The 13211-nt window shown below is 38.8% G+C and overlaps 1 protein-coding gene across 12 annotated transcripts in view; it reads right to left on the minus strand.

Moving 5' to 3' along the window:
• Nucleotides 1–8363, minus strand: part of SAMD3 (sterile alpha motif domain containing 3) — a 45371-nt gene extending 37008 nt beyond the window's left edge. Inside the window, exons 1-4 of one of the 12 annotated variants that reach the window (XM_069598386.1) lie at nucleotides 8282–8357; nucleotides 7879–7978; nucleotides 7058–7226; nucleotides 4148–4255 (exon numbers count right to left, since the gene is read on the minus strand). In XM_069598386.1, coding sequence (XP_069454487.1) covers nucleotides 4148–4255; nucleotides 7058–7226; nucleotides 7879–7957 — 356 coding nt within the window. In that variant the 5' untranslated portion in view covers nucleotides 7958–7978; nucleotides 8282–8357. Of the gene's footprint in view, nucleotides 1–4147; nucleotides 4256–7057; nucleotides 7227–7878 lie in introns of all 12 variants that reach the window. The other 11 variants (XM_069598385.1, XM_069598387.1, XM_069598382.1 and 8 more) reach the window with 11 other exon arrangements.
• Nucleotides 8364–13211: the final 4848 nt, after the last annotated feature.

Raw genomic sequence — 13211 nt, forward strand, 5'->3', positions numbered from 1 at the left:
AAATATGCATGGAATTGTGACTAATTTATAATTATACCCAAAGGCTGAAGCAAAACATCTGCACACACATATATTTAAAGTTCAGGCCAAGTGTTTTTAAAGTGGCATTTAGGAAACCTCTACGTGTTTATCTGATTTCATGCCTTATTAGTTACCAAAAGGGAAACAAACAGTTTTAAACAGTGTAGAGGAAAAATAAAGAACGGCATTGTAAAAGAAAAAATATCTTTCTAAAGGATCGCCAACACATGCTGAGGATAGGACCTTATAAGCTTTCCATCAAGAAAGGGCATTTAAGCAATTCAGTAAAGAGCATGGGATCACCTATCACCAAAGAAAGCTGCTTCATGTCACAGCAGCATGTGTTTCCTTGGAACCTGGAATTCATCCACTGGGACACACACATCGTTTCAAGAGTCAAAGTCATGTGAATGTCCTGCCTCTAGAGCCTTCTTTTACTTCTTTGCAAATGATCTGGATGGAAAACACATGTTCCTTTTAGGGAACATAGGAAAAATTATCACAAGAATAATGACAGCCACCTTGTATGGGATTATAACAGCTGCCAGGTACCTTCACTGTTATCGCACCTGCAGGTGGGGGTTCCCATCACACCATGTGCGGAGACCCACTGGACAACAAGTAACAGTCCGATTCCCACCCCAGGTGTGTGAGATCCCAAACCTGGCACTCGATCCACCATCCTTTCCCACCTCATTAAAGCACATGGCTTTGTGAAAGCCCTGTAGCCAAACATCAACTTGCTAGCCTGTTATGTATGAGTGGCCCATAAACTCCTGGGGTTGAATTCTGTTCAAAAAATGAGCATATTTAGCAGGAATTGTATCAAAAATGTCTAAAGAGAAATTGATGCTATTCAAATATTTATGCTGTCTTGTAAAGGTGTGTTCAGTCTTTCATTGGACCATACATCCTCATTTCAAAGAAAAACTCCTATTTAGCCTCTGTTTACCAGGTACTATGCCAAATGCTCTGCTCACAAGGGGAAAAAGGTATGGTTTTTGCCCAGGTAGCACTTCTATGGAGGGAATACAGACTTTAAAGTGATCAGTTCCATTATCTAGTCTTATAAGTAAAGAAAGGGGTACGTAGAGGATGCTACACAGTAGAAAAAGGGCTCCTTGCCTGAGCTGGAATATCAGTGGCAGGGGGCGGGTGGTGGGGGTTCCTTCAGAAAGAGGGACTTTTGAGCAGAATCTTCAATGATGAGCAGGTAGAGAAGAGAAGGGAAGAACACAGCCTGACACAGGAACTGTGCAATAGGCTCTTAAATCAACACCTGTTGAATGAATAGCACCCTGGGCAGAAGGGCAGGAGACAGGTGATTTTTAGAAAATATTTGCTTATCTGGCTGTGCCAGGTCTTGGTTCTTAATTGTGGCATGCAGGATCCTTGATACTTGTTGCCACATGAGGATTTCTTTTTGTGGTTGTGGCATATGAACTCTGTTGCAGCATGTGAAATCCAGGTCTCCAACCAGGGATCGGATTTTAACTCACATGGCTGGATGATGGAGCCACTCTCTGAGATAGGATGTGGGAGGGGAGAAAATCTTCTATCCCTCCCCATTCCATAGCCCTGAATAAATGGCAGAACCAGAGCAAAACTATCTAAAACAGATACCTCTGCTTTGTCCTCATCTGCCCACACACAGCTGACTGCCCAGAAGGGGACATCTGATCTGCACTGGAACCCCCCTAGTTCTTCTTCTCCAGATACTGAAAGGCTGAGTCTGTTACCTGGGATGATCTGAGCTCTTTTCATGGAGAATGTCCTGGAGGCAGTGCTGTGGTGAGCCTGCCATAGGCCAGCCAGTCTGAATGGGATAGAGTGTACATGAATAGTAGGATAAATCCATCCTCAAAGGAAGAAGCAAGGGCATGAGGCAGACGAGGGAAGCAAAAGAGAGATGGAGATGGCCGTCATGTGGCTCCATGAGAGTGAGCGACAGCTTGACCCCTGGCTTTCCAGCACCGGTGTCTCTACCCCTGTCACTGGGTTCTAGTGAATTTGTATTTTTTACACTTAAATATACACTAAAGCAAGAAACATGAGTTCAGTTTTTGGACATGTTTAACTGTAGTGCTTGTGATGAGCAGCCGGTTGGCACATAGATTAGAAGACATTTTATGATTAGAAGAAAGATCTGAGACTCTGGTTTCCAAACTCACCTATTTTTCTCCATTTCTAACACAATTAAGGTTTTTTGTTTTTTGTTTTTTTTCCTCCTCCATGGCAGACACTATAAAGAATGAGAAATACCCTGAAGCACTGGTTGTGCTTTTGATCAGCCACGTGAAAAAACAGGCATAATAATCTGACTCAGCCAGCATTGCAGGACCATGTAAGAATGGAATATCATCAGAGGGCTTAGGAAAAAGAAAGGACCCAGAGAACCTGTAGAAAGGGGCATCCTTGTCTCCCACTGTCAGCAAGAAGGAAGAGGAAAGAGGTCTTCAGCAAACTGAGCTTTCTACCTGGAGCCATGCTGAGTAGACTGTGGGACTCTGAGTGCTTTCCAGGGCTTCCTGTGCTTAGCACTGAGCAGGTGTTATCTATCTAAAGATAGCTCTATCTTTAGATTATGGTCCTCACAGGAGCCCTGTGACAGAAGTATTTGTGGTTATTATTCCCGTTTTTCGGTTTGAATACTGATTCACAGTGGTGTCAGGGTTGGACCACTGGGGCTAATCGTCGCTCTTCCTGTCTCTACTGAACAATCAGAGAAGGGACTGGCAACTTTTGGCAGCTTCATAGAGGAGTAGTTGAAGACCCCCGACTGACTCCACACACCTGGAACCACATCAAAGAATGGCACTGGGAATCAACAAGCACCGTGAACAGAAAGGAGGTGAAGGAAGCCACCATTGAAACGTATTTACATCTTCTGAACCACAGTTCAAACCAGGAAGACCCCGGGGACCAAGCCCTACCTAGGATATTGTCTCTACCTCCTCGTTCATCACCCCCAAGTGGGAGCCAGTGGTGTGAAGGAAGGTGGATTCTACCACTTGAAGAGCTGGAGCCTTTGAGCCCAGGGATGACAGTGCAAGGTTGCAGGTGGTGGAGAGAGAAAGAGAGCCCAGAGACGAAGCCCATTTGCAAGAGCTCCTGATCAAAGGTGCTGTTTCCCTGCACTCACTCACGGGGCTGCTGGGGCTGGGCGGCCAGGGGCTAAGGCTGCTGCCTTTGGTCCCCTGAACTCCCATGCTGATGGCAGTATATTCAGTGCTGAGGTGAGAACAGCCCATTTGGGAAACTAGATAGAAGCCCCTTGACTTTTCTAAATTTCAGTTTAACTCAGTTCATAAGAAAGAGAGAATAATACCGACCTGACAGGACTGCTGCGTGGACTAGATGAGATGATAATGGAAAGTGAAACTCTAAAGGATGACACTCTGGCTTGATTATTGCCTGATTATGTGGTGCCAGCTGACATCTCTCCTTTCCATGACAGTACACTTAAAGAAAAGCATTTGCTCAGCAGCTGCTGAAAATAATCGCCTGAATTGCACAAAGCAGGTGGCTGGGAAATCCTAGAATGACTACCATGACTCTTGGACCGTATCTTCCCTACAGTCCCCCTCAGGACGTTTAGTGCCACGTTCCTGGGTCTGTTTCTCTAGATATATAGTTTTCCTCTGTTCCAGTGTAGCCCATATGTTGAAATACTACAGCTCATAAAACTCAGTGTAGGGATATAAGGAAACGTTTAACAAAGTAGTGCCTCCATCAGGAATGGTCAAGACTGTTAATTCAAATTAAAAAAAAAAAAAGACTCCACAAAAAGCTAATTCTTTAAGACACTATTTGCAGAACAAATTCCATCTTTGTGGCTACTGCCAATCACTCTGGACAGTTTATGACAGAAAAATCATCTTTTTCCTTAACAACGTGTCCTTGAAAGATGCATAATATCATCTCAAAACTTAACTTGTTCAATGCAGAGATTTAAAAAAATTGACCTTCATCTCTTACCAAATATCTTCATCACTTGATTTACAAAAATCCCTTCCAGAAAAACAAATAGTTTCCACTTAGAAATACATTTAAACATGAAACCTCATAAAAATAAAGACAAATATTATCCATTGGCTTTAAGATGTTTAGAAGTTGTCCATCCCACCTCTGTTTCAGTACTCTGTGATCAATTAATCCATTATCAAGGTTGTCAGCTGGATAGAAAGATGGCATCTGCTCCTCACCACTGGCTGGACTGGAGGACTGTTCATCCCTGTCACCAAGAAACAAAAGGTGGGTCTAGGGTATTCAACTGTTGCTGTCATGGTGACTCTGAAGGTATAAATCAGCCCAGAGTAAACACTATGATCTGTGTCCATTCCAAGCTCCACATTAGAGTCATGACTGAGAGGGTTGAAAGAAAAACCCTCTGGGCCATCTCACTCACTACCAGTTAATACATGCTGGGAGGTGGATGATGCCAGTCCACTGTGCTGTTTTCACTCATCTATCACATTTAAAAATGGTATTATTGATAATCCTTTCCTTTATGAAACAATGGTAATAACAATATACCTTTGTTGATTAACATTATTATTTGCAAAAAAAAAAAAAATGAAACTCTATATCAGATCCTTTCTCTCTTCCCTGCCATCTAGGGGGACCTTTTATTATTTGTGGAATTTCATGATCTTTGAACCACTCTTCACTAACTCCCTCATCTTCTAAGTGATACAACTGAAAGGAAGGCAACTTGCTTACCTCCACAGGCTACTCAGTAACAGCACCCATTACCTCAGTTTTCCAACTTTCCAACTTCCTGTCCAGTGATTTTTCTACCGGCTTCAACAAGAGCAACACAAAAGCAACTGGATATACTCCTTCCTGTTATATATTCCTGTCATTTGCCTAAGTCTGAGTTGGAGGCCAAGCATCCTGTCCATATGTGGCCTGTAAATTTTTTTTCAAAGTAACATACCAGGCAACTGTTAGCCACTAAATGAAATTTACACTCAAGTTGGAACCCATCTGTAAACTCTGATCTAGGCTGCCACTTTATAAACTCTTTAGAGGGAGTCCTAAGCATCATTTATTCTACCCACTTCATTCTACAGTTGAAACTAAGAAAAGTCAAGCAGATCTCCAAGGTTAGATGAGTAGCTAATATCAGAACAGAGATTCGTAATCCAGTTTTAATACCTAGCTTCCGGGTTCTTTTTACTACACTAAATTTCCTATCTTTATTAAGAACTTATTAAAATTATTTAACTAAATAAATAGCACATTCTTATACATTTTTTCTATTACTATGACTCCCACATGACAATATATTTGTCAAGTGCCTACATATTTGACAATAAGCAAATATAGCCAATAAACATTTTAACTAACTATAACCTATAAACCTACTTGAAATTGTGATTTTGCACCAGAATAATTGAATCTGAATGTAAAACAACACAAACCTTAGAGTCTACTGGGTAGAATGATGTGTCCCCACTCAGCCCCTGGAAAACCAGTGTTCTAAGTCATGGTTACATTTCAAAATGGCTTTATAAACCACATTAATAATGCTTAATATTTAACAAAAGACTATATTTTAGTGTGGGAGAAGGAGGAGATATTTTCTCAAAGATTATGATACTCTGAACATCAGTGTGATTAACTTTGGAAGTATGTATTATTTTTCACAGCCTAGAGATGAAGCGAAAGGAGTGTCAACATTTAATGCAATCAATCCAAGTCAGTGGTAGGACCAGGAATGATGCCCAGACTTCCTGGCAGTCCAGTTAGTTCTCATTTACTAGAGAACATTATAAACTGCTTTGCAGTGGAAAAAGAGGCTGTCAGTTTGCTTCCAAGCTGTGTCTAAGGCAACATCAAGATTCCAGTCAACTGAGGGGAACTTCCAGCTCAAGAGTCCAACTCATCCAAGAATGCTGGGAAATTACTTTGAGCTCTATATGAGGTTTACTCCATCCCTGTGCTGCAAAGGAGTAAAGGCATACAATGGGAACTGCATCAAAAGTCACATATCTTTTACACAAATGTATCAAAACAACATTTAGAAGAAATTCCTCAAATAAATCAACTGGTAGACTCTCCAGACCAAATGTGGGCCATTCCTTCAAGCTGACCTATCCCCTTCCTTGTCCCAAATATCCAAATTCTCTAGAAATCAAATTACCTCAAAGTAACTAAGTTAGAGCTCTCTAACATTGCATTGCTTATAAAAAAGCAAGACAGAAACAGAGTTTTACAGATATACTGAAAAAAAAAACTAAAGTAAAAACACGGAATGGATTTCATCAAACATCACAACCTTATTTAAAAAATTAATGAATGATCAGAATGCAGTAGTTATTTAAATTTAGAAATCTGGCAAAAAGTTTCAAATATCAAAAAAACAAATCAGAATGCCTAAATGATCCTGGGGAATACATTATAAAGTGAAATTTTTAATTTTATAATTTTTGTTATCATTCCTTTTTATGGCAGAAGTCAATGATTTAAAAAAAATAACATCAAAACCTCAAAACCATCACAAATTTTTCTACAAGACTTCTCTGGGATGCTACCACGGCATTCAGTGCTCCAAGAACACTCTTGAAATCCAGTGTAGCAAAAATCTTTAGAAAATCATATTATGAAGGCCTCTAGAAGAGAATATAAATTAGTTACTATAAAGAATCCTGGGCAAATAAGTAAATACACACATAAATAGCTTTGGGGAAAGCAAAGAAGCAGAAAAAGATGCCTTCTTCAAGTCCTAACTTTAAGACCTAAGCTCAGAAGTTCATTTCTGCTTGTGTTAAATTTTAACTGCTTGTTACAGAGATTTCTATACAGTAACTTCAGGCTTATAAGTCTTCCCTAACAAATGGAGTTGGAGTTTAAAAACCTGGTGCATTAAAAGAAAAAGTATCTTGATTCATAAAACTTTGCAAATAGTGTTACTGTACACACAAGCTGAAAATGGTCACAATTTTCAACAAAGTTTAAACTCCATATGCCATGCTACAGCCATCTTAGTGAAAGCACAGAATCAAAAATAAGGCCATTCATGAACACTTACTCTGCTTGTGTGACCGGGGCTGTTTCTCCAGGGGACTTCAGCTCTTGACTCTTCTGCTTATATTTTTTAATTAAATCCATTAGAACAGCCTGGTGCCCAATTTTCTTTACCAATTGCTGAACCATCCGATCATTAAGTGCTAGGAGAGCAGCCCCACTTACTTCTTCCTCTGGGAAAAAGAGAAAAAATCTCTACCTGTCTGTTGGGTAAAATACTGTAAAGCACGGTACCCTGAGCAGGCAGAATCATTTCTCATGTTAAAAGGAGCATCTAAACTTGTGCTCTGCAGTTATAAAAATTATTTGTGTTTTTGCAAAAATAGAACACTAATATTGCATAATTCCAAATGTATGTCTGCTCCTAAGGAAGTACTGCAACATGGAGTCATAATAAAATTTTTTACATCCACATTAATGCCTCCCCTCTTCTGATTCTACCATTGTTTTCATAAGGAAAAAAATTCTTTTGGGAAGAGTATTCTTAGTGTACCTCCCAGGCAATAATCAATACTTGTAAATCCAACATTATACAAAGCTGCCTAAAAATGCACATCCTGGACAAAAGCAATATCAAATGTATATACCAAATATTTATTTTAAGTAACCCAAGATTTATTTTGAGTTCTTTTTGAAATAATTAGATTTTCTCATGGATACTAGGTCAAATGCAAGCTCTGCTACAGTCGGTAAAGAAATGAAAGTTTCCTACTGCAGCAACTCCACATCAATGTTCACATGCATTAGGAGAAAAGAAATCAATGACAGAGGACACTCAATATCTCTACTGCTCAATTAACATTTTTGAAAGTATAAGCAACTCACCTTGAAACCTATGTACTAGCTCTCCTAAGTTTTTCTCCACCAGCCAACTGCAGACCTGATCAACTGACCAAGTTTCCATGGCTGTATCCTGTAAATACACCTGTAGAATAAAAAGAGGATTCTTCAGTTTCTCTTTCTGACTGTTGTTCTTCTGTTTAATTTTAGCAATCAGCAGTCTAAGCCTTTCCTTTGCAGACTCTTTGAGACTCTCAATGCTAAGCTTCTTTAAAATTATTGTTTTCCGAATACACATCTGAAAGTTGCTAATAAAACAAATACCCGTTTTGAAAATGAGACCAGTTTGAACCTATGTCTTAGTCTCATTTTTCAAATTTCTTCACCTTCTCCTACTTTTTTTCCACAGGCATCCCTCAGGTTTACTAACAGGCAGCTAGAGACATACAGTGGTACTCAATCCTGTACCATTAACACCCAGTTTTCTTCACAAAGAAAAGAAAGGTGTGAAATTCACCACTACTAGGCTTATCAGGAAGTGGTTGACATTTACAAAAGGGGTGGGCAGGGGAGGAAGGGAGGAAGGATGGAAGGATCAGATAAAAGCCTGACAGAGATACTTAGTAAACCCAGACTGATTAACCCCTTGCAGCTCCCAACTCAAGAGAGAGAGCTTGTAACTGCTTCTTATTGCTTCGTTTTAGCAAGAGGACCAAGTAGGAGCCAGATTCTCAAGAGTCTGAATGTTTCCTTCCTTTCAATAATATTCTTACATATTCCACTCAGTTCTAGAACTTTATTGAAGACCATTATGATTCATAAAATAACTAGTATGAACTAGCACATTGATTGAAAACCTAAAAAAAAATTAGTTGGTAGATTCAAAATGGGAAAATGATTCAATATGTCAATAATTCTAAGTGAAAGAGGTATATTGTGCGTAAGATATATTCTTTAACTATTCAGTTATACTGTCACTATTCTTTTCTAGCCGTCTGAAAACTTAAAACAAGTATGCCTATTGCAATAATTTTTCTAATTTCCCTTAGGCAGCCCATCTTGTTTTTTGTTTTTGTTTTTTAATAGTTCAATCCAAATGACGTAATGGACTGGAGAGAAACTGAAAAAACTTACAACATTTAAATCTTTTTAACATTACTTTCGATTTCATCTTTCAAACCAGACGACATAAATTTCTTTGTACAGTAAGATACTGACTCTCCTATCAAAACAGAGGGAAAAGCTAATCTTACAGAAATGGAATCCCAAAGAAACATAAAAAGAATCATTAAATCATGTATTTAAACTTTATTGCTAGAAGTTCTCCAAATAAATATTATTGTATTTTTCATTTTTGTGTATTTGAATAAGTTACCATTTCCAGCAGTTAGAATGGTGGCAAGGGAGAACCTGATTCCCTTTCATTCTTGACAATCTGAAAAGATAACAGACTTCAAAAATAATTTTCTAAAAAACAAGGACACTTCAAAGGAATAAATCACATTCCCATAAGTATTCATGAATACCGAGTTAGAAAATTGAAAACAAGGGTTAAATGTAGAAGAACGTCTTTCCAAATTACAGCAGTGGATTTAATTTGCTACGACAACAGTAGCCACAGAACTCCTCCCCTAGGCTAAGCAGCAATAGCAGGGTGTGAAAAGTCATTATTTGCAAGACTCTGGTGTAAATTAAAAATCACACCTTCCTGTCACACTTCTGGCTTCCTTGTGAAGAGTAGGACTTAGGGAAAAAAAATAGAAGAGAAAGAAAAAAGACAGCAATTCTCTAAACTTCAAGATTAAAAGATATGCAGAGCAGAAGATACTGCCCTGCAGCCATCGATGGATAAAAGGAAATTTGAAAATAGAATGAATCCTTGAAACCCCCTCATATTTTTAAATTCCTAGATTCTGCAAAGTCTATTTCTGGGAAAAACAGAACAGTTATCAGATTATAATCTCATACAAAATAATAAGATTAAAATTAGTATAGTATAACTCATTTGTTTTTCTGAACGTTTCATAAAATATACTATCACTGCCTAGACAATGTAACATTTTTAAGTACAAATCTTACAACTTCCTCTCACATAAATAATGGATATATTCTTTATGATCTTATGCATTATAAAGGAATAAAAGATATGTCAAAGGAGAAAAGACATATCCAGCAGCTTTATTGCATGTCCAGTATTTTCAGAAACATCTGAATATTTTGAAACGTGAGGGCAAGCATGATCATTAATTATTATAAGACACAATAGTAAAAAAGAAAATTAATAATAGTATTCTGTTGGGATACTCCTGCCAAATAATTCTCATGATTTGATTATATTATATTTCAATTAAATAAATTGGTATTAAATATTAAAGAATCTCATCTAACTAAAGCCAGGAAGAAGTAAGACTTAAGCTAAAGCAACCTAAATGTGGGCAAGTTTTATTTAATAAACTTGTTAAAACTCCAGAGGAAAATAATACTGCAAACCATGGATGTGGTTTATAATCTTCAAGAGCAATGTAATATATAACAATATCAGCCACAAATAAACACTTTTTTAGAAAATGCAAAAACATTTGTCTCTTTCCTTTCTGTTTGCATTTTCACTTTTATTTTCCCAGAGTTAAAAAACTGAGAAAACAAAAAGATTGTTAAAAGCTTTGATGGCAGCATCTGCCCTCTCTTGAATCAAGGGCATCATCCTGCTCTGGGAAAGGACATCTCCTGCCATGGTTAGGCTTGAAAGAACCAACCATTTAGCATAAATTGGGTCCTGACAGTGAAAAAGAAGGAAAACCAAGAATCAAAAATAAGGATGTGGCTGTCATATGGAGCAATGTCCAAGCAGTTCTGTTGGGCAGCAGCCTTGCTTTGACACAAGCAATGATATCATTGAACTCCACTGGAGCATAATATCTCATCTGCTTTGGACTGCCATCTATTGCAACCATCACCAGACAAGGAGGAATGAAAACTGGAATAGTCAATTAGAAAACCTTGCATACCTTAGTAATCAAAATATTTACTGCCTAGATATCTCAGAGCTAAGTAACTAAAGATAGACCAAAGAAATTAGGTGCCCTACCAAGAAGATAAGACATGTACATAACCAGAATATAGAGTCAGTTATGATGGATGCAATAAATAGAGGGCTTCCCAGGTGGCTCAGTGGTAAAGAATCCACCTGGTAATGCAGGAGATGCGGGTTCAATCCCTGGGTCAGGAAGATTGCCTGGAGAAGGAAATGGCAACCCACTCCAATATTCTTACCTGGAAAATTCCATGTACCGAGGACCCGAGTAGGCTACAGTCCATGGGGTCGCATAGAGTTGGACATGACTGAGCACGTTCGCATGGTATAAATAGCACTAGGGGCTGAATTTTCCCATTCCCCTGGAAAGGAATGTATCTTGATTTATAATCTGAATGAAAGATACACTTTAGATGATAGTGAAGAAGCCTGAAGAAATTAGATCAATAGAATGAACCAAAAGTAACATGGCAGAAATAAGCAAGTTATGTTTTGGGACCTGAAAGTGACCACTCTTCCTAGAATGGTGAATATATTGTAGGGAGTAACAAAGGAGAGAATTGGAAAGATCACTGGAGAATTAGAACACTGAATTCCGAGGTTATAGATATAAGCTTTGCGGAAAAGGTCATTGTGTTTTAGAAAGATTGTTTACATAGCTGAGCCAGATGAATTACAGGAAAAGGTGTTTTTTAAGTAAATTGTATATGAGAATGAATGCTTTAACTTTTACTAAACATTCATAAAGTCTTCCTTGGTGGCTCAGAGAGAGAATCTGCCTGTAATGTGGGAGACCTTGGTTTGATCCCGGTTGGAAAGATCTCCTGGAGGAGGGCATGGCAACTCACTCCAGTATTCTTGCCTGAAGAATCCCCAGAGACTAATTTTTTTTCATTTTAGAAAGATAGATGTTTATGTTTATATTTATCTTTCTAAAAATTATGGAAATAAAACTTTAATTTTTTCATGTCTTGAGCAAAAGAGGAGTGAGATGTACAAAGCTAGCCAATACCAAGCAAGTGAAACACACCAAAAGGAACTGTCAGTATACATTAAGTTATTTCCTATAGAATCTGGAACTGCATCACCTTAGGTCAAACAATGAACAAGGAGGGAGCACAGCAGCACCCATCAGAAGACAATTGGATTAATGATTTACTGAGCATGGCCCTGTCCACTAGAGCAAGACCCATTTTTTTTTCCCACTTCCAGTCCCTCCCATCAATTGATGGTTTTGAACTGTGGTGTTGGAGAAGACTCTTGAGAGTCCTTGGACTACAAGGAGATCCAACCAGTCCATCCTAAAGGACATCAGTCCTGGGTGTTCATTGGTAAGACTGATGTTGAAGCTGAAACTCCAAAAGTTCGACCACCTGATGTGAAGAGCTGACTCATTTGAAAAGACCCTGATGCTGGGAAAGATTGAGGGCAGGAGGAGAAGGGGATGATGAGGATAAGATGGTTGGATGGCATCACTGACTCAATGGACATGGGTTTGGGTGGACTCTGGGGGTTGGTGATGGACAGGGAGGCCTGGCATGCTGCAGTTCATGGGGTCGCAAAGAGTTGGACATGACTGAGTGACTGAACTGAACTGAACTGAACTGAAGTCCCTCCCATCAGGAAGCTTGCACAAGACTCTTATTCTCATCCATCACAAGGCAAACAGAAGAAGCAAGAATTACAGTCCCACAGCCTTCAGATGAGAACCATAATCACAGTAAGCTAACCAAAATGATCACATGGATTACAGCCTTGTCATGGCAAAGGGGCTTGCATAACTCAGTGAAGTTATGAGCATTATCATGCAGGGCCACTCAAGGTGGAGGGGGTCATGGTGGAGAGTTCTGACAAAACATGATCCACTGGAGAAGAGAATAACAAACCACTCCAGTATTCTTGCTTTGAGAACCCCAAACGTTAAGCAAAGCCAGATGAAATTGCCATTTCAAAAATATAAATTTATTTATTTGGCTGCACCAGGTCTAGTTGAAGCATGTGGGATCTTTAGTTGCAGCATGTGTAATCTAATTCCCTGGCCAGGGATCAAACCCAGGACCACAGCACTGGGAGCATGGAATCTTAGCCACTGGACAACCAGGGGAGCCCCAAAATGTCATTTTTGTACATACAAGAATCTAAGATCAATAATTCCTTATAGTGGAACGTATAGGTTGAATTTTGATTTTGTGAAAACTATTAGTAAGTGTTGCTTGATTCCTTTTGTTCAGCAAGACTTATCAGAGGTCTCTGTGATTCATACCATCTCTGAACTTCGAGGGAGAGAAGTGGTGAGCACAATAATAGTCACCTTAATTTTTAATTTTCACACTTATAAAGAAAC

The sequence above is a fragment of the Ovis canadensis genome, chromosome 8 (genome assembly GCF_042477335.2).
Source record: "Ovis canadensis isolate MfBH-ARS-UI-01 breed Bighorn chromosome 8, ARS-UI_OviCan_v2, whole genome shotgun sequence".
Lineage (NCBI taxonomy): Eukaryota > Metazoa > Chordata > Mammalia > Artiodactyla > Bovidae > Ovis > Ovis canadensis.